The sequence below is a fragment of the Oncorhynchus mykiss genome, chromosome 2 (genome assembly GCF_013265735.2).
Source record: "Oncorhynchus mykiss isolate Arlee chromosome 2, USDA_OmykA_1.1, whole genome shotgun sequence".
Classification (NCBI taxonomy): domain Eukaryota; kingdom Metazoa; phylum Chordata; class Actinopteri; order Salmoniformes; family Salmonidae; genus Oncorhynchus; species Oncorhynchus mykiss.
The window spans coordinates 66,603,224-66,628,277 of record NC_048566.1 but is presented as its reverse complement, the minus strand read 5'-3'; the positions used below and the strand labels follow the sequence as shown (position 1 = coordinate 66,628,277).

Below are 25,054 nucleotides of genomic sequence, written 5' to 3'. Positions count from 1 at the left end.
GGTAAGTTCCCAATGTTGACGTGAACAGTAGATGTCAGCAGGCACTGACAATGGGATGACAAATGCACTGGGTAGCTGTCATTCATGCTTTCCAGGGCACACTGGCCATGGTCCTTGTATGAGGAAGACCACACCTGAGATGCAGTCAAGTTCAGCCCTACAATGTCATCCTAGGGCTTCCTATTGCTGCTCCCGCTGGTATAGATCACACAATAGAGCAAGGGCACTACACCCCACACATGGTTATAGGCTGATATAACAGTGGTGTAGTCCTTGGGGTCTGGATTGTTATCTGTCCAGGTTATAGCAGCAGCCACCCCATTCCGGTTAAAGGGAATCCCTCAGTGTCCTCTATCATGAATTCTGCTGCTGCACCTCCAAAGGTGATTCTAACATGTATTGGCTCAGGGGTGTAAATACTAAATGTAAATTAAATATTTCTGTATTTCAGTTTCAATAAATCTGCAAACATTTCTAAAAAAAAATGTCCCAATGGCATTATGGGTTACTGTGTGTTATTATGGGTGAGATTAAAAAAAATATTTAATCCATTTTGAATTGTTGTAAAACAACAAAATGTTTAAAAAGTCAAGAGGTATGATATATATACAGTACCAGTCAAACGTTTGGGCACACCTACTAATTCAAGGGTTTTTCTTTATTTTTACTATTTTCTACATTGTAGAATAATAGTGAAGACATCCAAACTATGAAATAACACAGTGCTACACTACGGCCTGTACTCCCTGTTCACCCACAACTGCGTGGTCAAACACGACTCCAACACCATCATTAAGTTTGCTGACGACACAACAGTTGTAGGCCTCTTATAGAGAGGAGGTCAGAGAACTGGCAGTGTGGTGCCAGGACAACAACCTCTCCCTCAATGTGAGCAAGACTAAGGAGCTGATCGCGGACTACAGGAAAAGGTGGGCCAAACAGGCCTCCATTAACATCGACTGGGCTGTAGTGGAGCGGGTCGAGAGTTTCAAGTTCCTTGGTGTCCACATCACCAACAAACTATCATGGTCCAAACATACCAAGGCAGTACTGAAGAGGGCACGACAAAACCTTTTCCCCCTCAGGAGACTGAAAAGATTTGTCTTGGGTCCCCAGATCCTGAAAAAGATATTCAGCTGCACTATCGAGAGCATCCTGACCGGCTGCATCATCGCCTGGTGTGGCAACTGCTTGGCATCTGACCGTAAGGCGCTACAGAGGGTAGTGCGAACGGCCCAGTACATCACTACAAGTACAAGCTTCTTCTGACACCGCCTATATAATAGGTGGTGTCAGAGGAAAGCCCATAAAATTGCCAGACTCCAGTCACCCAAGTTATAGACTGTTTTCTCAGCTACTGTTTCTCAAACCGTACCAGAGCTCCAAGTCAAGGACCAAAAGGCTCCTCAACAGCTTCTACCCGCAAGACATAAGACTGCTGAACAATTAATAAAATTGCCACCGGACAATTTACATTGACCCCCCCTTTTGTACACTGCTGCTACTCGCTGTTTATTATCTATGTATAGTCACTTCACCCCCACCTGTACTAACCTGTACCCCCGCACACTGACTCGGTACCGGTGCCCCCTGTATATAACCTCATTATTGTTATTCTTATGTTACTTTTTTTATTATTACTTTTTATTTTAGTCTACTTGGTAAATATTTCCTTAACTCTTCTTGAACTGCACTGTTGGTTAATGGCTTGTAAGTAAGCATTTCACAGTAAAGTCTACACTTGATGTATTCGGTGCATGTGACAAATAAAGTTTGATTTGATATGGAATATTATAGTAACCAAAAAAGTGTTAAACAAATGAAAATATATTTTATATTTGAGATTCTTCAAAGTAGCCAGCCTTGATGACAGCTTTGCACAATCTTGGCATTCTCTCAACCAGCTTAGCTGAAATGCTTTTCCAACAATCTTGAAGGAGTTCTCACATATGCTGAGCACTTGTTGGCTGTTTTTCCTTCACTCTGCGGTCCAACTCATCCCAAACCATCTCAATTGGGTTGAGGTCGGGTGATTGTGGAGGCCAGGTCATCTGACGCAGCACTCCATCACTCTCCTTCTTGGTCAAATAGCCCTTACACAGCCTGGAGATGAGTTGGGTCATTGTCCAGTTGAAAAACAAATGATAATCCCACTTAGGGCAAACCAGATGGGATGGCGTATCGCTGCAGAATGATGTGGTAGCCATGCTGGTTAAGTGTGCCTTGAATTTTAAATAAATCATTGACAGTGTCACCAGCAAAGCACCCCCACACCTCCTCCATGCATCACGGTGGGAACTACACGTGGAGATCATCCGTTCACCTACTCTGCGTCTCACAAAGACACGGCGGTTGGAACCAAAAATCTCGAATTTGGATTTATCAGACCAAAGGACAGATTTCCACCAGTCTAATGTCCATTGCTTGTGTTCCTCTTCTTCTTATTGATGCCCTTTAGTAGTGGTTTAGTAGTGGAAAAAATGCCACAAATGAACGTTTAACGAGGCACATCTGTTGATTGAAATGCATTCCAGGTGACTACCTCATGAATCTTGTTGATAGAATGCCAAGAGTGTGCAAAGCTGTCATTAAGGCAAAGGGTGGCTACTTTGAAGAATCTCAAATATAAAATATATTTTGATTTGTTTAACACTTTTTTCGTTTTTACATGATTCCATATGTATTATTTCATAGTTTTGATGTCTATTATTCTACAATTTAGAAAATTGCAAAAATAAATAAAAACCATTGAATGAGTAGGTGTGTCCAAACTCTTGACCCCAAGACTTTTTCCATATTTTGGTACGTTACAGCCTTACATAAAAAATAAAAAATGAAATACCTTATTTACATAAGTATTCAGACCCTTTGCTATGAGACTCAAAATTGAGCTCAGGTGCATCCTGTTTCCATTGTTTCCATTGATCATCCTTGAGATGTTTCTTCAACTTGATTGGAGTCCACCTGTGGTAAATTCAATTGATTGGACATGATTCAATTGATTGGACACCTGTCTATAAAAGGTTCCATAGCAGAGTTGCAAAAATATATATCTCAGACTGGCCAATAAAAATAAAAGATAAAGATGGACAAAAGAACAGACACTGGACAAAGGAACTCTGCCTAGAAGGCCAGCATCCAGGAGTCACCTCTTCACTGTTGACGTTGAGATTGGTGTTTTGCGGGTACTATTTAATGAAGCTGCCAGTTGAGGACCAGTGAGGTATCGAACTAGACACTCTAATGTACTTGTCCTCTTGCTCAGTTGTGCACCAGGGCCTCCCACTCCTCTTTCTATTCTGGTTATAGCCAGCTTTGCACTTTTCTGTGAATGGAGTACTACATAGCGTTGTACGAGATCTTCAGTGTCTTGACAATTTCTGGCATGGAATAGCCTTAATTTCTTAGAACAAGAATAGACTGATGAGTTTCAGAAAAAAGTCATCTGTTTCTGGCCATTTTGAGCCTGTAATCAAACCCACAAATGCTAATGCTCCAGATACTCAACTAGTCCAAAGAAGGCCAGCTTTATTGCTTCTTTAATCAGAACAACCATTTTCAGCTGTGCTAACATAATTGCAAAAGGATTTTCTAATGATCAATTAGCCTTTTAAAATTATAAACTTGGATTAGCTAACACAATGTGCCATTGGAACACAGGAGTGATGGTTGCTGATAATGGGCTCTACGCCTATGTAGATTTTCCATAAAAAATCTGCCGTTTCCAGCTACAATAGTCATTTACAATATTAACAATGTCTACACTGTATTTCTGATCAATTTGATGTTATTTTAAAAGGAGAAAAAAAGTATTTTTCTTTCAAAAACAAAGACATTTCTAAGTGACCCCAAAATACATAAGTATTTCAGGGTCACTTATATATATATATATTAAAAAACAAGGACATTTCTCTCTCTCTATATATATTATATATATTTATATATACCTAAATGACTAATGATGATAAATACAATCCACCTGTGTGTAATCAAGTCTCCGTATAAATGCACCTGCACTGTGATAGTCTCAGAGGTCCGTTAAAAGCGCAGAGAGCATCATGAAGAACAAGGAACACACCAGGCAGGTCCGAGATACTGTTGTGAAGAAGTTTAACGCCGGATTTGGATACAAAAAGATTTCCCAAGCTTTAAACATCCCAAGGAGCACTGTGCAAGCGATAATATTGAAATGGAAGGAGTATCAGACCACTGCAAATCACTGCAAAGACCTGGCCGTCCCTCTAAACTTTCAGCTCATACAAGGAGAAGACTGATCAGAGATGCAGCCAAGAGGCCCATGATCACTCTGGATGAACTGCAGAGATCTACAGCTGAGGTGACTCTGTCCATAGGACAACAATCAGTCGTATATTGCACAAATCCAAATCCATATCCATAAAAAGTGTTGTTTAAAGTTTGCCACAAGCCACCTGGGAGACACACCAAACATGTGGAAGAAGGTGCTCTGGTCAGATGAAACCAAAATTGAACTTTTTGGCAACAATGCAAAACGTTATGTTTGGCGTAAAAGCAACACAGCTGAACACACCATCCCCACTGTCAAACATGGTGGTGGCAGCATCATGGTTTGGGCCTGCTTTTCTTCAGCAGGGACAGGGAAGATGGTTAAAATTGATGGGAAGATGGATGGAGCCAAATACAGGACCATTCTGGAAGAAAACCTGATGGAGTCTGCAAAAGACCTGAGACTGGGACGGAGATTTGTCTTCCAACAAGACACTGATCCAAAACATAAAGCAAAATCTACAATGGAATGGTTCAAAAATAAACATATCCAGGTGTTAGAATGGCCAAGTCAAAGTCCAGACCTGAATCCAATCGAGAATCTGTGGAAAGAACTGAAAACTGCTGTTCACAAATGCTCTCCATCCAACCTTACAGAGCTCGAACTGTTTTGCAAGGAGGAATGGGAAAAAATGTCAGTCTCTCGATGTGCAAAACTGATAGAGACATACCCCAAGCGACTTACAGCTGTAATCGCAGCAAAAGGTGGCGCTACAAAGTATTAACTTAAGGGGGCTGAATAATTTTGCACGCCCAATTTTTCAGTTTTTGATTTGTTAAAAAAGTTTGAAATATCCAATAAATGTCGTTCCACTTCATGATTGTGTCCCACTTGTTGTTGATTCTTCACAAAAAAATACAGTTTTATATCTTTATGTTTGAAGCCTGAAATGTGGCAAAAGGTCGCAAAGTTCAAGGGGGCCGAATACTTTCGCAAGGCACTGTATATAAACTCAGCAAAAAAATAAACTTCCCTTTTTCAGGACCCTGTCTTTCAAAGATAATTCGTAAAAACCCAAAGAACTTCACAGATCTTCATTGTAAAGGGGTTTAAACACTGTTTCCCATGCTGTTCAATGACCCATAAACAATTAATGAACATGCACCTGTGGAACGGTCGTTAAAACACGAACAGCTTACAGACGATAGGCAATTAAGGTCACAGTTATGAAAACTTAGGACACTAAAGAGGCCTTTCTACTGACTCTGAAAAACACCAAAAGAAAGATGCCCAGGGTACCTGCTCATCTGCGTGAACGTGCCTTAGGCATGCTACAAGGAGGCTTGAGGACTGCAGAAGTGGTCAGGGCAATAAATTGCAATGTCCGTACTGTGAGACGCCTAAGACAGCGCTACAGGGAGACAGGATGGACAGCTGATCGTCCTCGCAGTGGCAGACCACGTGCAACAACACCTGCACAGGATCGGTATATCCAAGACATCCTCCTCCCTCATGTGGTACCCTTCCTGCAGGTTCATCCTGACATGACCCTCCAGCATGACAATGCCACCAGCCTAACTGCAAGTTCTGTGCGTGATTTCCTACAAGACAGGAATGTCTGTGTTCTGCCATGACCATAGAAGAGCTCGGATCTCAATCCCATTGAGCACGTCTGGGACCTGTTGGATCGGAGGGTGAGGGCTAAGGCCATTCCTCACAGAAATGTCCAGGAACTTGCAGGTGCCTTGGTGGAAGAGTGGGGTAACAACTCACAGCAAGAACTGTCAAATCTGGTACAGTCCATGAGGAGATGCACTGCAGTACTTAATGCAGCTGGTGGCCACACCAGATACTGACTGTTACTTTTGATTTTGACCCCCGCTTTGTTCAGGGACACATTATTCTATTTCTGTTAGTCACACGTCTGTGAAACTTCAGTTCATGTCTCAGTTGTTGAATCTTATGTTCATACAAACATTTACACATGTTAAGTTTGCTGAAAAGAAACGCAGTTGCCTCCCGGGTGGCGCAGTGGTTAAGGGCGCTGTACTGCAGCGCCAGCTGTGCCATCAGAGTCTGGGTTCGCGCCCAGGCTCTGTCGTAACCGGCCGCGACCGGGAGGTCCGTGGGGCGACGCACAATTGGCCTAGCGTTGCCCGGGTTAGGGAGGGCTTGGTCGGTAGGGGTGTCCTCGACTCCTGTGGCGGGCTGGGCGCAGTGTGCGCTAACCAAGGTGGCCAGGTGCACAGTGTTTCCTCCGGCGCATTGGTGCGGCTGGCTTCCGGGTTGGATGTGCGCTGTGTTAAGAATCAGTGCGGCTTGGTTGGGTTGTGTATCGGAGGACGCACGACTTTCAACCTTCGTCTCTCCCGAGCCCGTACGGGAGTTGTAGCGATGAGACAAGATAGTAGCTACTACAACAATTGGATACCACGAAATTAGGGAGAAAAAGGGGTAAAAAAAAAAAAAAGAAACGCAGTTGACAGTGAGAGGACGTTTATTTTTTTTGCTGATATATATATTAACTCAGTGGGTTTAGTAGAATACACAACTTGCAATTTAGAAATGTGTTTCTTCATCAGCAGTCACTTAATTAGCCCATGTCAGCTAATATTTTTAAGACCGGTAAGTTAATCTAGCCAGCTATCTGAATTTCTAGTATACATGGTCAAATTACAGACCGAGGAGGCCCCCATTGATTTTGTAAGTCACTCTCACTCAAATCCAATTTTATTTGTCACATACACGTGTTTAGAGGAAGTTATAGCGAGCGGGTGTAGCAAAATGCTTGTGTTTCTAGCTCCAACAGTGCAGTAATATCTAATAAGTAATATCTAACGATACAAACAATCTAAAGTAAAGGAATGGCATAAGTCAAGTCAAAATGTGTAGAATTGCAGGATATTTCCTTAAAAGCTGCACACATTTCTCTCCCGTTTATGGCCAAATCTGTAGAATTGCATGAAATCTGTTATAAAATTGCAAAATCTTCTCTCCATTGGCAAAATCTGTAGATTTACATCAAACTTCTGGTAAAACTGCAACATTTTCTCTAGCCCCATTGCAAAACATGTAGGATTGCAGGAAATGAACTCCAAAACCTTGTTTCCCTCTCCGTTGTCAAGAGGGGGGCCGCCAAAATGTTGGAGCAGTGATTGTTGGAATGGTGCAGGGATTGTGTCTTGCAAGGAGAGAAGGCTTGGACTGAGTTCAGTCTGTTATGGCATAATGGGCCCTGATAGGACCCGGGCTCTGACAGGGATTTCAGATTTTATGTAGGTGACAAGGTAAGTGGACTGGAAGAGATTCAACAGGACTTGCAGTGAGCAAGAGATCTGCATTAAAGTTATTAATGTTCTCCACAGGCGAGGGAGAGGGTATTCCAGTTTGGGGGAGGTTGTCTACGGACTCCTCCTGATTCAGAGTGACATGTTTTCTCCTCTGGTCCGGAAACTCTCTGAACAGTCCAGCCATCTGCCCGACAGAGCCTACGTCTTCTCCTTCTCCCTGCCCAACCTCCAGCACACAGTTCCGTCAGGTTTACACTGCCCCAACCACTCTGTCTGGGGCTAAGTCTTCCTTTTCTAAACAAATCATCCTATTGCATGAGACTCTGGAGTCAGTCGACTCACTTTGTGCAGAGGGGAGGGGCATGTAGAAGTGCTATGTAAGGATTTGGCTGACTTTCAAATTTTGATTGGGAATATCGTATCAGGACAAGTGAGTTTGAACGGGAAAGAACACATTCTCAAAAAGGAACAATTTTTCCTCAACTTCTTTATAGTTAGAACCTACAGTCGTGGCCAAAAGTTTGGAGAATGACACAAATATTCCACAAAGTTTGCTGCTTCAGTGTCTTTAGATATTTTTGTCAGATGTTACTATGGAATACTGAAGTATAATTACAAGCATTTCGTAAGTGTCAAAGGATTTTATTGACAATTAAATTAAGTTGATGCAGAGTCAATATTTCACACCCTTCTTTCTCAAGACCTCTGCAATCCGCCCTGGAATGCTGTCAATTAACTTCTGGGTCTCATCCTGACTGATGGCAGCCCATTCTTGCATAATCAATGCTTGAAGTTTGCCAGAATTTGTGGGGTTTTGTTTGTCCACCCGCCTCTTGAGGCTTGACCACAAGTTCTGAATGGGATTAAGGTCTGGGGAGTTTCCTGGCCATGGACCCAAAACATCAATGTTTTGTTCCCCAAGCCACTTAGTTATCACTTTTGCCTTATGGCAAGGTGCTCCATCATGCTGGAAAAGGCAATGTTCGTCACCAAACTGTTCCTGGATGGTTGGGAGAAGTTGCTCTTGGAGGATGTGTTGGTACCGTTCTTTATTCATGGCTGTGTTCTTAGGCAAATTTGTGAGTGAGCCCACTCCCTTGGCTGAGAAGCAACCCAACACATGAATGGTCTCAGGATGCTTTACTGTTGGCATGACACAGGACTGATGGTAGCGCTCACCTTGTCTTCTCCAGACAAGCTTTTTTTCCGGATGCCCCAAACAATCGGGAAGGGGATTCATCAGAGAAAATTACTTTACCCCAGTCCTCAGCAGTCCAATCCCTGTACCTTTTGCAGAATATCAGTCTGTTCCTGATGTTTTTCCTGGAGAGAAGTGGCTTCTTTGCTGCCCTTCTTGACACCAGGCCATCCTCCAAAAGTCTTCGCCTCACTGTGCATGCAGATACACTCACACCTGCCTGCCGCCATTCCTGAGCAAGCTCTGTACTGGTGGTGCCCCGATCCCGCAGCTGAATCAACTTTAGGAGACGGTCCTGGCGCTTGCTGGACTTTCTTGGGCGCCCTGAAGCCTTCTTCACAACAATTGAACCGCTTTCCTTGAAGTTATTGATGATCCAATAAATGGTTGATTTAGGTGCAATCTTACTGTCAGCAATATCCTTGCCTGTGAAGCCCTTTTTGTGCAAAGCAATGATGACGGCACGTGTGATCTGATCACTCTTCATAACATTCTGGAGTATACAGTGGGGCAAAAAAGTATTTAGTCAGCCACCAATTGTGCAAGTTCTCCCACTTAAAAAGATGAGGCCTGTAATTTATCATCATAGGTACACTTCAACTATGACAGACAAAATGAGAAAAAAAATCCAGAAAATCACATTGTAGGATTTTTAATGAATTTATGTGCAAATTATGGTGGAAAATAAGTATTTGGTCAATAACAAAAGTTTATCTAAATACTTTGTTATATACCCTTTGTTGGCAATGACAGAGGTCAAACGTTTTCTGTAAGTCTTCACAAGATTTTCACACACTGTTGCTGGTATTTTGGCCCATTCCTCCATGCAGATCTCCTCTAGAGCAGTGATGTTTTGGGGCTGTTGCTGGGCAACACGGACTTTCAACTCCATCCAAAGATTTTCTATGGAGACTGGCTAGGCCACTCCAGGACCTTGAAATGCTTCTTACGAAGCCACTCCTTTGTTGCCCGGGCGGTGTGTTTGGGATCAGTGTCATGCTGAAAGACCCAGCCACGTTTCATCTTCAATGCCCTTGCTGATGGTAGGCTTTGTTACTTTGGTCCCAGCTCTCTGCAGTTCATTCACTAGGTCCCCCCGTGTGGTTCTGGGATTTTTCCTCACCGTTCTTATGATCATTTTGACCCCACGGGGTGAGATCTTGCGTGGAGCCCCAGACCGTGGGAGATTATCAGTGGTCTTGTATGTCTTCCATTTCCTAATAATTGCTCCCACAGTTGATTTCTTCAAACCAAGCTGCTTACCTATTGCATATTCAGTCTTCCCAGCCTGGTGCAGGTCTACAATTTTGTTTCTGGTGTCCTTTGACAGCTCTTTGGTCTTAGCCATAGTGGAGTTTGGAGTGTGACTGTTTGAGGTTGTGGACAGGTGTCTTTTATACTGATAACAAGTTCAAAAAGGTGCCATTAATACAGGTAACAAGTGGAGGACAGAGGAGCCTCTTAAATAAGTAACAGGTCTGTGAGGGCCAGAAATCTTGCTTGTTTGTAGGTGACCAAATACTTATTTTCCACCATAATTTGCAAATAAATTCATAAAAAATCCTACAATGTGATTTTCTGGATTTTTTCTCCTCATTTTGTCTGTCATTGTTGAAGTGTACCTATGATGAAAATTACAGGCCTCATCTTTTTAAGTGGGAGAACTTGCACAATTGGTGGCTGACTAAATAATTTTTTGCCCCACTGTATGCAAATTGCCACCATACAAACTGAGGCAGCAGACTTTGTGAAAATTAATTTGTGTCATTCTCAAAACTTTTGGCCACGACTGTATAGGACTTGTCACACACACACATTCATAACCACCCAGTCCAAGACGCTCCACACAAATTAAGATGAAGGTTTATTGTGGTTTCTCCAATAAAATAGCATATTGATTCCGACTCCGAAACTAAAACACATGTTCGTAAGGCTTCAAGAGCCAAATACAAAAATAAATACAAGTCAATGTAGTGGTTCATGTACTATGTGAAATACAACAGCATACATTACATCCCATACTTTCCCTCACATAAAGTTCAAAAAACAGAATCCTGACAGTAGGTGGCACAACTATTTTAGTATGTCAAACACATTGGAAAATAATTACATTGAAAAAAATACAAAAATAACTTCAGTAAATTAACCAGGTATTAAGAGTTGGCTGTACCATTTTCCTGCAATAGTGTATTCGGAAAGTATTCAGACCCCTTTTTCCACATTGTTACGTTACAGCTTTACTCTAAAATTGATTAAATTGTGTTTTTTTTTCTATCAATCTACACAATATCCCAATAATGACAAAGCAAAAACAGGTTTAGAAAATGTATTAAAACCCCCCCAGAAATATCGCATTTTACATAAGTATTCAGACCCTTTACTCAGTACTTTGTCGAAGCACCTTTGGCAGCGATTACAGCCTCGAGTCTTCCTGGGTATTACGCTACAAGCTTGGCACACCTGTATTTGGGGAGTTTCTCACATTCTTCTTTGCAGATCCTCTCAAGCTCTGTCAGGTTAGATGGGGAGCCTCGCTAAAGTTATTTTCAGATCTCTCCAGAGATGTTTGATCGGGTTCAAGTCCGGGGTCTGGCTGGGCCACTGAAGGACATTAACACTTGTCCCGAAGCCACTCCTGCAATTTCTTGGCTGTGTGCTTAAGGATTGTTGTCCTGTTGGAAGGTGAAACTTTGCCCCAGTCTGAGTGCTCTGGAGCAGGTTATCATCAAAGCCTCTCTCTGTACTGTGCTCCGTTCATCTTTCCCTCAATCCTGAATAGTCTCCCAGCCCCTGCTGCAGAAAAACAACCCCACAGGATGATGCCACCACCACCACGCTTCACCGTAGGGATGGTGACAGGGTTCCTCCAGATGTGACACTTGGCATTCAGGCCAAAGAGATCAATCTTGGTTTCATCAGAACAGAGAATCTTGTTTCTCGGTCTGAGTGTCCTTTAGGTGCCTTTTGGAAAACTCCAAGCGGGCTGTCATGTGCCTTTTACTGAGGTGTGGTTTCAGTCTGGCCTCTCACCATAAAATCCTGATTGGTGGAGTGCTGCAGAGATGGTTGTCATTCTGGAAGGCTCTCCCATCTCCGAAGAGGAACTCTGGAGCTCTGTCAGAGTGACCATCAGGTTCTTGGTCACCTCCTTGACCAAGGTCCCTTTCCCTCGATTTCCCTCGCGGACAGCTCTAGGAAGAGTCTTGGTGGTTCCAAACTTCTTCCATTTAAGAATGATGGAGGTTCTTGTGGACCTTCAATGCTGCAGAACGTGTTTGGTACCCTTCCCCATATCTGTGCCTCAATACAATCCTGTCTCGGGGCTCTGAAGACAATTCCTTCGACTTCAATGCATGTCAGAGCAAAAACCAAGCCATATCAACTGTAGGACCTTATCTAGAAAGTTGTGTGCCTTTCCAAATCATGTTCATGAATTTAATTAAAATAAATAAACGTTTATTTTATTTCACCTTTATTTAACCAGGTAGGCCAGTTGAGAACAAGTTCCCATTTACAACTGCGACCCGGCAAAAATAAAGCAAAGCAGTGAATCAAAAACAAGTTACAAACAAACGTACTGTCAATAACACAAAAGACAAATCTATTTATGTACAGTGTGTACAAATGTAGAAGAGTAGGGAGGTAGACAATAAATAGGCCCTAGAGGCAAAAATAATTACAATTTAGCATTAATACTGGAGTGGTAGATGTGCAGATGATGTCATTTGAGTCTCATAGCAAAGGGTCTGAATACTTAGTTAAATAAGTTTTTTTTTTTTTTTTCAAGAAATTGGCAAAAAAACTCTAAAAATGTAGTCACTTTGTCAATATGGGGCAATGTGCGTAGATAAGTAAATTTGTTTTCCTCATTTTTAGAATGAGGCTGTAAAGGAAAAATGTGGAAAAATTCAAGGTGTCTGAATAATTTCCGAGAGAGGAGCAGTGTTGAAGAGGCCTATGCTGCCACCTACTGAAGTAACAGCAGAGGTGTAGGCATCCTGATAAATAAGAACACCTTTTTCCTTCATATTCCAGCACACAAATCAACAAGGCCATTTTCTAATTTTGAATTGTAACATAGATGATGAAAATTACATTAGTTTAATTGTAAATCCCCCCCAGGGCAAATCCGATGATAGATAGATACACACACATATATACACACACAGGGGCAAAAGAGTATTTAGTCAGCCACCAATTGTGCAAGTTCTCCCACTTAAAAAGATGAGAGGCCTGTAATTTACATCATAGGTACACGTCAACTATGACAGACAAAATTAGAAAAAAAAATCCAGAAAATCACATTGTAGGATTTTTATGAATTTGCAAATTATGGTGGAAAATAAGTATTTGGTCACCTACAAACAAGCAAGATTTCTGGCTCTCACAGAACTTCTTTAAGAGGCTCCTCTGTACTCCACTCGTTGTACCTGTATTAATGGCACCTGTTTGAACTTGAACAACCTCAAACAGTCACACTCCAAACTCCACTATGGCCAAGACCAAAGAGCTGTCAAAGGACATCAGAAACAAAATTGTAGACCTGCATCAGGCTGGGAAGACTGAATATGCAATAGGTAAGCAGCTTGGTTTGAAGAAATCAACTGTGGGAGCAATTATTAGGAAATGGAATACATACAAGACCACTGATAATCTCCCTCGATCTGGGGCTCCACGCAAGATCTCACCCCGTGGGGTCAAAATGATCACAAGAACGGTGAGCAAAAATCACAGAACCACACGGGGGGACCTATTGAATGACCTGCAGAGAGCTGGGGCCAAAGTAACAAAGCCTACCATCAGCAAGGGCATTGAAGATGAAGTGGCTGGGTCTTTCAGCATGACAATGATCCCAAACACACCACCCGGGCAATGAAGGAGTGGCTTCGTAAGAAGCATTTCAAGTTCCTGGAGTGGCCTAGCCAGTCTCCAGATCTCAACCCGATAGAAAATCCTTGGAGGGAGTTGAAAGTCTGTTGCCCAGCAACAGCCCCAAAACATCACTGCTCTAGAGGAGATCTGCATGGAGGAATGGGGCCAAAATACCAGCAACAGTGTGTGAAAATCTTGTGAAGACTTACAGAAAACGTTTGACCTCTGTCATTGCCAACAAAGGGTATGTAACAAAGTATTTAGATAAACTTTTGTTATTGACCAAATACTTATTTTCCACCATAATTTGCAAATAAATTCATTAAAAATCCTACAATGTGATTTTCTGGATTTTCTTTCTCATTTTGTCTGTCATAGTTGAAGTGTACCTATGATGATAAATTACAGGCCTCTCATATTTTTAAGTGGGAGAACTTGCACAATTGGTGGCTGACTAAATACTTTTTTGCCCCACTGTGTGTGTGTGTGTGTGTGTGAGAGGTATACATATACACACACACACAGTTGAAGTCAGAAGTTTACATACACTTAGATTGGAGTCATTAAAACTTGTTTTTCAACCTCTCCACATATGTATTGTTAACAAACAATAGTTTTGGCAAGTCGGTTAGGACATTACTTTCTGCACGACACAAGTAATTTTTCCAACAATTGTTTACCAACATTATTTCACTGTATCACAATTCCAGTGGGTCAGAAGTTTACACACACTAAATTGACTGTGCCTTTAAACAGCTTGGAAAATTCCAGAAAATTATGTAACGGCTTTAGGAGCTTCTGATAGGCTAATTGACATAATTTGAGTCAATTGGAGGTGTACCTGTGGATGTATTTCAAGGCTTACCTTCAAACTCAGTGCCTCTTTGCTTGACATCACAGGAAAATCAAAAGAAATCAGCCAAGACCTCAGGAAAAAAAAATAGTAGACCTTCACAAGTCTGGTTCATCCTTGGGAGCAATTTCCAAATGCCTGAAGGTACCACGTTCATCTGTACAAACACCATGGGACCACGCAGCCATCAGACATGCTCAGGAAGGAGACGTGTTCGGTCTCCTAGAGATGAGCATACTTTGGTACTTAAAATGCACATCAATCCCAGAACAGCAAAGGACCTTGTGAAGATGCTGGAGGAAACGGGTACAAAAGTATCTATGTCCACAGTAAAACGAGTCCTATATCGAAATAACCTGAAAGGTCGCTCAGCAAGGAAGAAGCCACTGCTCCAAAACCGCCATAAAAAAGCCACACTACGGTTTTCAACTGCACATGGGGACAAAGATCGTACTTTTTGGAGAAATGTCCTCTGGTCTGATGAAACAAAAATAGAACTGTTTGGCCATAATGACCATCGTTATGTTTGGAAGAAAAAGGGGTAAGCTTGCAAGCCGAAGAACACCATCCTAACCGTTAAGCACGGGGGTGGCAGCATCATGTTGTGGGGGTGCTTTGCTGCAGGAGGGACTGGTGCACTTCACAAAATAGATGGCATCACGAGGAAGGAAAATGTGGATATATTGAAGCAACATCAAGACATCAGTCAGGAAGTTAAAGCTTGGTCACAAATGGGTCTTCCAAATGGACAATGACCCCAAGCATACTTCCAAAGTTGTGGCAAAATGGCTTAAGGACAACAAAATCAAGGTATTGGAGTGCCAAACACAAAGCCTTGACCTCAATCCCATAGAACATTTATGGGCAGTACTGAAAAAGCGTGTGCAAGGAGGCCAACAAACCTGACTCAGTTACCCCAGCTCTGTCAGGAGGAATGGGCCAAAATTCACCCAACTTATTGTGGGGAGCTTGCAGAAGGCTATCCGAAACGTTTGACCAAGGTTAAACAATTTAAAGGCAATGCTACCAAATACTAATTGAGTGTGTAAAATTCTGACCCACTGGGAATGTGATGAAAGAAATAAAAGCTGAAATAAATCACTACGATTATTCTGACATTTCACATTCTTAAAATAAAGTGATGATCCAAGCTGACCTAAGACAGGGAATATTTACTAGGATTAAATGTAAGGAATTGTGAAAAACTGAGTTTAAATGCATTTGGCTAAGGTGTATGTAAACTTCCGACTTCAACTGTATGTACACACAAATTGGGTTCGGCAGACGCCAGGAGAATGCTACCTGCCCGAATGCATAGTGCCTGCTGTCAAGTTTGGTGGAGGAGGAATAATGGTCTGGGGCTGTTTTTCATAGTTCAGGCTAGGGCCTGAACTATGAAATATGTATTCCCGCAGGCCTCTTGCTTAAGCACTCCCAAGGTGCCTTCCCCTCCCCCCTGGAAACAAAAATAGTAATTATTCTAACGTAAAGTGAAACATTTCAATAATCAAAAGTCCTTTTGATATGCACATACGTCTGCAGGACCGGCTACAAAATACTTCACAACAATTATACAGACCAACAACGAAACACAAGACATACCAAGAAGCTCTCCCTCCTAACAAAGGAACACTGGCTTTTATCCAGCTGGGGAGGAGTTTGTAATTGCCGACAGCTGTATCTCCTGACGAGAGGGCGGGGTCAGAGCTCCAATCTGAAATGGGGCCGACCAATCAGCTGCTTTGGACTTCAGGAAGCAATTTCCTGAAATACACACATACATAAACCCAAAACACAGAAACTGGGGAATGTAACATCACTGGGGCTAAGCTTCCTGCCATCCAGGACCTATATACTAGGCGGTGTCAGAGGAAGGCCCCAAAAAAATGTCAAAGACGCCAGTCACCCAAGTAATAGACAGATCCCTCTGCTACTGCACGGCAAACGGTACTGGAGCGCCAAGTCTAGGTCTAAAAGGCTCCTTAACAGCTTTTACCCCCAAGCCATAAGACTGCTGAACAATTAATCAAACGGCCACCCAGACTATTTACATTGATCCCCCCCTGTTTTTACACTGCTGCTACTCGATGTTTATCATCTATGTGTAGTCACTTTACCCCTACCTCCGTGTACAAATTACCTTGACTACCCTGTACATTGATCCGGTACAGGCTTTTAAGTAAGCATTTCACGGTAAGATCCACACCTGTTGTAGTCGGCACATGTGACAAATAAAATTTTATAAAACTCTTTAATTAACATGCCTCAACGTTATACTGTAATAACACCAGTTCATGATAAATTCATGTTAAATTCTGTAAGTATAAAACACTATTGTTGTGAAAACATGTCAAAATGCCTTCCATATCTTGCGCGCACACTATTACAGTGATTTTGTGATGGGGATTTCAGAAGTGGGACAAACCTAAAGTGCAAAAGTTATAATTAAATTAAAATGTAAGTATTATCAATTTCTGTTCTAAGATGCTCCTAAAGAGCAAATAACACCCCCCCCCTCCCTTGTGAATCCCCTCTATAACACCATCCACCCAAGTGCACAAAATACAAAAGATTACTTCTAAATATCTGCCAACAAGTTATTACCAACTAATTTCAACAGTAAATTTGTTTTAATCATGGTCACATGGGGTCCCCATATCTCAATTGTGCATGTACTTTTACACAGAGGAATTGATCCCACACATTATTGCACGCACACACATTCCCAGGTAGCACAATAAATACCAACCTAGTTATTTTCTTCAGAATGATCCTAAAACATCTCCTGAATGCAAGGATTAAAATGAAACTAGAATCTAAATACATCTAAAGGCATACGGGTCTTCATTTCCACCTCCTCTCCTAAAATAAGAATCATTTATCATAATATACTGTAAGCATCTCCACAATCATTTATCAATCCATGCTTTTTTAGAGTTTCAAAAATACACACATTTTGCTCTGTGGTGGTAAATAGTGCTTTTTCAGACATGAACTCAATTAAATGACAGGGTCAGTTCATAAATGAAAGCATTTAAAATTAGCAATATTGGACAATAGCAAGAAAATATTTTCTAGACTTCAGTGACTTATGACAAAGCTTCAAGCACTTGACCTAAATGCCCCTCAAATAAGGGGACTCATAACCACAGACGCTGTAGTCCATCCAGACCATACCACATTGCAACTAGTCCAAGTACCAGTCAACAGGCCATGTCAAATCACTTGGCTGAACACAAGCAGAACTTGGAAATCATGTCCAGCCCATCAGAACCATTGTTGCATAGAAACTACAGTTCAATAGGGAGCACTTTAAAAAAAAGAAAATGTATTTGAAAGCCGAAGTATAGGATCCTTTCTTGCGCAGAATATCTGAATTAAGTTGAATGGTGGTCCAGTCTGCAGCTAACAGGCACTGTCACTCCAGAGCACTGCAACAAGGGGAAATACAGGTTTCCATTTCAAAGCAGCACCCTGAAAAAGCAAACAATAAGCACTCAATTCATTGGTACCCAACACCCAGATACACAATGTGAGACCAACAATGTGCTCAAGTGTCCCGTTACTGTATTTAATGGATGCCCTTTCAATCAATGAACTTGTGGGTTGAATGTTCTTAGGTGTAGAAAAGTTGCTATTCACTTGGTCCAGGGTTGCATTCCAATCCTTTACCCTTCTACCTAAAGTGTACACTTGCTTACACACCCCCATGGAGTTAAAAGCATTGGATTAGTGTAAGCATGGGCTAGGGAGTTTCCCTTTTACACCAGTCCATTCCTTCTGACATCCATAAGGGGTGAAAGAGTCCACACTTCAGAGAGAAGGGGAGATAATCAGACTACAGCACTAGCCTGCACCTCCATGTAGAAGTGCAGTACAGAGCCCATGTGTGTAGTTCTACAGAATCTTTTCAGATCAATAGGAGCTGAACTAAGAATGCCAATAATCCCCAAATTCCAATACAATTATTTGATTAAATTCTGTAAAACATTGATTGGCCACTCAATAAGAAAACGCTACACCCCCCCTTTATATACATGGCGACAACGGGCTGTTCCATTTAGGACGCATGAATTGGGAGGAGATCGGATTGACATTTAAACTAAATCTGTTATTCCATCTGAAATGTGAAACAGAGGAGTCCTTCTCATAACTGAACAGCCTTGCATAACTGACAGCTCTGCAGACAGAGCACACTTTTAAGTCAAATGTTTAGTTAGCATGGATTAATTATGTCACCGGGAGTTTAGGTGGGACTGTTTGATGATGTCATATATAATTAATCCCTGTGTAACTTCTCCAGCTCTGGGAAGACTGCTCAATGGCCCACTATACTATATGACTCATCCAACTTCATAGATACTGAGAACAATAAACCCTCCAACCCCAATCAGTTCAATCACTTCTAGTTGGGCCCTTTCTCAATGTTATCATAGAATTCTCAACTTAACATTTCATTTCATTTTAACATTGTATAGGGTAACATCAAAACAATGGAGATTAAAAACTAAATAATATTGAAGAATTTCCTCTAAACAAGGATATATTTGCGAAAGATCTTGTTTGTACTCAGTGTGATGTTTGATCATCTTGGATGTATATTACCTGTATCAGGCCGATTTAGTGTTGTGCAACTGAAAACCTCCTGTGTGCAATGACTCCACATATTGCAGAGCACTTTGCATAGATGTCAAGCAGTAGCCCTCCTCTCCAATCAGATACCTGAGACAGAGAAGAACTGTTAGAACTCTCTGCACCATCGTTGTACAATTTACAGACAGATCAACAAAATAAAATCAACATACAGTGGGGCAAAAAAGTATTTAGTCAACCAATTGTGCAAGTTCTTCCACTTAAAAAGATGAGGCCTGTAATTTTCACCACAGGTACACTTCAACTATGACAGACAAAATGAGAAAAAAATCCAGAAAAATCACACTGTTGGATTTTTAATGAATTTATTTGCAAATTATGGTGGAAAATAAGTATTTGGTCACCAACAAACAAGCAAGATTTCTGGCTCTCACAGACCTGTAACTTCTTCTTTAAGAGGCTCCTCTGTCCTCCACTCGTTACCTGTATTAATGGCACCTGTTTGAACTTGTTATCAGTATAAAAGACACCTGTCCACAACCTCAAACAGTCACACTCCAAACTCCACTATGGCCAAGACCAAAGAGCTGTCAAAGGACACCAGAAACAAAATTGTAGACCTGCACCTGGCTGGGAAGACTGAATCTGCAATAGGTAAGCAGCTTGGTTTGAAGAAATCAACTGTGGGAGCAATTATTAGAAAATGGAAGACATACAAGACCACTGATAATCTCCCTCGATCTGGGGCTCCACGCAAGATCTCACCCAGTGGGGTCAAAATGATCACAAGAACGGTGAGCAAAAATCCCAGAACCACACGGGGGGACCTAGTGAATGACCTGCAGAGAGCTGGGACCAAAGTAACAAAGCCTACCATCAGTAACACACTACGCCGCCAGGGACTCAAATCCTGCAGTGCCAGACGCGTCCCCCTGCTTAAGCCAGTACATGTCCAGGCCCCTTTGAAGTTTGCTAGAGAGCATTTGGATGATCCAGAAGAAGATTGGGAGAATGTCATATGGTCAGATGAAACCAAAATATAACTTTTTGATAAAAACTCAACTCGTCGTGTTTGGAGGACAAAGAATGCTGAGTTGCATCCAAAGAACACCATACCTACTGTGAAGCATGGGGGTGGAAACGTCATGCTTTGGGGCTGTTTTTCTGCAAAGGGACCAGGACGACTGATCCGTGTAAAGGAAAGAATGAATGGGGCCATGTATCGTGAGATTTTGAGTGAAAACCTCCTTCCATCAGCAAGGGCATTGAAGATGAAACGTGGCTGGGTCTTTCAGCATGACAATGATCCCAAACACACCACCCGGGCAACAAAGGAGTGGCTTCGTAAGAAGCATTTCAAGGTCCTGGAGTGGCCTAGCCAGTCTCCAGATCTCAACCCCATAGAAAATCCTTGGAGGGAGTTGAAAGTCCATGTTGCCCAGCAACAGCCCCAAAACATCACTGCTCTAGAGGAGATCTGCATGGAGGAACGGACCAAAATACCAGCAACAGTGTGTGAAAACCTTGTGAACACTTACAGAAAACGTTTGACCTCTGTCATTGCCAACAAAGGGTATTAAACAAAGTATTGAGATAAACTTTTGTTATTGACCAAATACCTATTTTCCACCATAATTTGCAAATAAATTCATTAAAAATCCTACAATGTGATTTTCTGGATTTCTTTTCTTCTCATTTTGTCTGTCATAGTTGAAGTGTACCTATGATGAAAATTACAGGCCTCTCATCTTTTTAAAGTGGGAGAACTTGCACAATTGGTGGCTGACTAAATACTTTTTTGGCCCACTGTAACCTCATCATCATTGTAGATTGAGTGATTGAATACCAACACCTGATATGTTATTAATTTTGCCCTTAACAACAAATCAACGCTCACATCATTTCCTTCTGAGGATTACCATAAAGATGGTTTTATGCAACAACTTCCCTCCTCATATCAGACCATTCCATGACTTAACAAGGCAAATGGTCCAGTAAAACAAGTGTTTTTTTCCTGGCCCATCTGTATATAAAAGGGGGAGGGAAGAGCAGATTTGTGGGGAGGATAAAAAAGGCAGGACAGTAAGCAGGGTGGAGGTTTTCACAAGGGAGCAGTGAAAGGCCTGAGCCTCAAGTCAACTCTGGGTGACCTTAAGCTAATGAGACCAAGACACGAGAGCAACTCATGCCAGGGCTGTGTGTGTGAGAGAGTGAGCGAGTGAGAGAAAGAGAGATCGAAAGATATCTATCCATAAGCTTCTATGGTGGGGGTGGGCCGGGGGCGCGTGCTTTTACAGGCATGTAAATAACATCACCCCATTCTCTTTACTTTTTAACGTGTCATTCTGGAAATCACAGCAATAATTCCTACATGGGGGGCCCGCCTCTGTAGGGCCTTGGACCCAGTGAGCACAGCCTTCCCTACACTCTGCTCTTCCAAACCACTGAGCTGTATAAACATCAAGTAGGCTTTTATTTGTATTTTTATTGGAAAGGAAAACCAAACCAGAATATCCCCACATTCCTTTATCACTGCCAATCTAACCAGCCTATTAAAGGCTGTTTTTACTAAGATAAATAGAGCTCTCGGGTGTGGTCTGAGCTGACACGCAAAGGGAAACTGATACAGACTAAGCCAGAGGTTGACAGTCTCCAGAGTTGAGATTAGAGGGGGAGAGGTACAATGGAGTTGGGGACATGTTTTCTGTGAGGTGAACGTTAAAAGTGTGTATGTAAGTTGGAGACCTACCCTTCATGAATGAACTCCTCCAGGGCAGCACACTCTGACACCAGCTGAGGCAGCTCACAGTGCAGAGCCACATAGGAGAGGATGGGCAACAAGTCATCTGCCCCACTAACAAAGAAACAGAGAAGAAATTAAATCAAATAATATTTGAAATGGTTGTGTTAGAATTCAATTGTTAAAAAAAAATATATAATCTGTTGTGGTACACATTTTCACAAATGATAATATCTCCACTGGTCCAGTGACCCTTATTAATCACCCATCAACCGCAATCACAGACTTCTTTGCGTGAGAAGGTGGATGACTGTCGCCTTACTGACCCAGCCAGAGGTAACCAAATCCCTGGCATGCAAGTTAAAGAGGTGTGGACCGTGTCATTTAACCCCAGAGAGCCAGGGCTCACACTTCACACCCATAATCAAAACCAAAAATAATAATTATCATTTTTTTTAAATCACACCCTCCTTAACTGTAAATACACAGAGACACATACATTCCTAGAAACTTCAAATTAGTGTCTATAAATTCCAGTTTTAGCATAAATCTCAAATTCAGGGTCAAACATGAAGCGTCATAATGCAACCAGTCATAGACAAAGTTGACATATTTAAAAAGACATTACAGTGTTCTGAAAAATCTTAGAAAAACATTTTTGATATTGAAAAAGACAAAGTGAAGAGAGATGTAGAGGAGTGTGAGGGAAAAAAATACATTGAAATGGGAGTTGGTTCAGACAAAAGAGGATAGAGAGGACAAAATGAGCCCCCACCTAGTCAGAAACAAAAGAAAGAATGAGACGAACAATGAATGAGGAAGTTGGCTGCAGACTGTGTGTGTGTGTGTGTGTGTGTGTGTGTGTGTGTGTGTGTGTGTGTATGTATGTAAAAAGGAAACTAAGGTGACAAGGAAAAAGGGAAAATGGATTGATAATGTTCACACATGCGTACTGCATTCATACTTTCATGTGAACACAATAGAAAGTAATTAGTGAGAATAATGGTCACATTGAAGCCATTCATTCTACAGTCCCAAACCGACTCCTCAGAATAGGAAGCACTTCTTTCAATAGTGTGGCCAACATTTTTCTTAAAGTGAAACACAATAAACATTAAGAAGCAATGGAGAAAATATATTACCCCCTAAAATGGAAACTGTTGGAAACAGTATGCCATGTTCAAAACCAAACATCACACACACCCCAGAATATCTTGACGAGACCTAGCTGACTAAACTCCACTCCATGCTGAAGGAAGTTCCTGATGAACTCCACCAACAGAGTGGAGCAGAGACCAGGCTTTGTGGAATTCAGCTCCGACTACATCGATACAAGGAGACAGATACAGAGCATGAGCTTTTCTCTGAATGCCCCTAAAACATTAATATGAGACAGAGAAAATGAGAGGGCCAGAGATTTGTTTTGTTGGGCGTGGGAGCATAGAATTGGAGCCCACAATCCTCTAACAGTTTAGTTTTAAATGCGCCTTGTATAAGCTCATGCAATGGGCTACGATGCAGACAGCCGTTTACTGGGTGTCATTTAGGTAGCTTGTGGACTGGCTCTTAAATTTTTGTGATCTACCTCATCAGTTTCCTGCCTACACTGGCAAGCCTCATTAAATCCTCAAGTAGCAGACCCCTAAATCAAGCAAACAACCCAGTAAACTTCCTCACTATATTACTCGCCCCCAACCCCAACCTCAAGCATGCCTTAGCGTCTACGCTCTGTATTCCCTTCAGATGGTCTCTGATCTATAGCTCTTTCTGCTACTCAGTAGAGCTGCTTTCCCTCCCACGGCTCCTATGCCAGCTGGGACCTGCAAGGGTAAGTTCCAGACAAGGCGACCCACTTTGAGGGTCGGCCAGGATGAGGCACTCTGCAGGGGGCGGTGATCCTTGGCCAGACCCCTACTGCGTCTGGCCTTAGTGAGCCCTGATGAAGTCTGACAAGTCGACCACTGACTGAGGCAAGAGGTCCTAAATTATATTAGGATCCCCCCCTCCCAAAAAAAGATTATGTACCGTAAGTCCTAGTCTTTATAAAGCACAAACAGAAGAATGAGGGGAAAAAACATTGAAATATAAATAACACTATTTGAAATGTGTGCGAGTCAGTGTGAGAAAGAGAGAGAGAAAGAGACCTGAGAGGGAAATCAGCATGATCCAGCACGTGATCATGTTCATAAAAGCAATGTTGCAGTACTAGACTCACATAGCTGCTGTTTTGGAATCCGCCTCATGAAGGCAGCAGTAGTCCTCAGCACAAGCACAGATCAGACGCAATGTCCGAACTGCAACAGAACAGAAAGCAAAAACAAAAGGTGACTAATAGATAGGGATATGGAAAACAACATCAATTACATTACACAATTAGACCAAACAAGTCAATTCAGCTTCCAGCCTGTCTAAAATAAAGTGTACTGGATGTTATTTTGCCAGAGAGACATGGATTTCCCACCCCCCCATTTAATTCATTCAGCACAATAAACAGTGGTGCTAGTAGAGATCAAATGCTTCCCCTGTATGAGCAATGTGAAGAACACTTCCCACACTATCATTGTCCAGTGAGGGTTTTAAGGGGTTCACTCACCAATGCACTCCAGCTTTTTCTGGGGACAGCAATCTCTGCACAGCAAGCGAAGCTCCTGCACTGCTGATTCATAGGGGTAGGAACCATGCAGCACAACATGGTCTTGGGGGTACAGTTTCGATGCGACACCAACGTCACCAGGTGAGGCGTCCTGATACAGCCTCATACTGGACTCAAAGGACAGCTCCCGCTCTCTGTGGACCTTCCTGCATAGTCCAGGACACACAAAGATACAAGGGGTTACCATGAATAATCAACAGGTTTTGTGACATGACTGACAGCAGCTGTCATACTGAACTACTTTCTAAGTGAGCATTAGACTGAATAGATCAACGAACGGTTGCACAACAACCTTGTAACAGGTCTAGAAATCATCTCACTAAACTGATAGCATAAATCAACAATAGGAGAAGAGGGAACAGCTTCTACTTGTAGCCTACTGACGCCATCTACTGACCACTGCCTGGCATCCGACTCATTCTGCATACAAGGAGGTTTCAATCATTATCATCATCATCATCATCACAAAATATGTAAATGTGATCAGAGCAGCAAAATATATAGTGTTGGACTGGGTTTTAGTATATTGGCCATAAAAAGCAGTCATATGAGCACCGACTGTAAATTAAAAGACTAGAAAATTGTAAAAAAGCTAAACGAGGGGTTAAG

The 25,054-nt window shown here is 42.0% G+C and overlaps 1 protein-coding gene across 3 annotated transcripts in view; it reads right to left on the bottom strand.

Annotated features, from left to right (window-relative positions):
• Nucleotides 1–16,687: 16,687 nt before the first annotated feature.
• vps9d1 (VPS9 domain containing 1) overlaps nucleotides 16,688–25,054 on the bottom strand; it is a 25,192-nt gene continuing 16,825 nt past the window's right edge. For 2 of the 3 annotated variants that reach the window (XM_021569256.2, XM_036953756.1), the window contains exons 12-16: nucleotides 24,386–24,591; nucleotides 24,008–24,086; nucleotides 21,802–21,906; nucleotides 19,065–19,181; nucleotides 16,688–17,933 (exon numbers count right to left, since the gene is read on the bottom strand). In XM_021569256.2, coding sequence (XP_021424931.2) covers nucleotides 19,070–19,181; nucleotides 21,802–21,906; nucleotides 24,008–24,086; nucleotides 24,386–24,591 — 502 coding nt within the window. In that variant the 3' untranslated portion in view covers nucleotides 16,688–17,933; nucleotides 19,065–19,069. The remainder of the gene's footprint in view (nucleotides 17,934–19,064; nucleotides 19,182–21,801; nucleotides 21,907–24,007; nucleotides 24,087–24,385; nucleotides 24,592–25,054) is intronic. The other variant, XM_021569265.2, reaches the window with a different exon arrangement.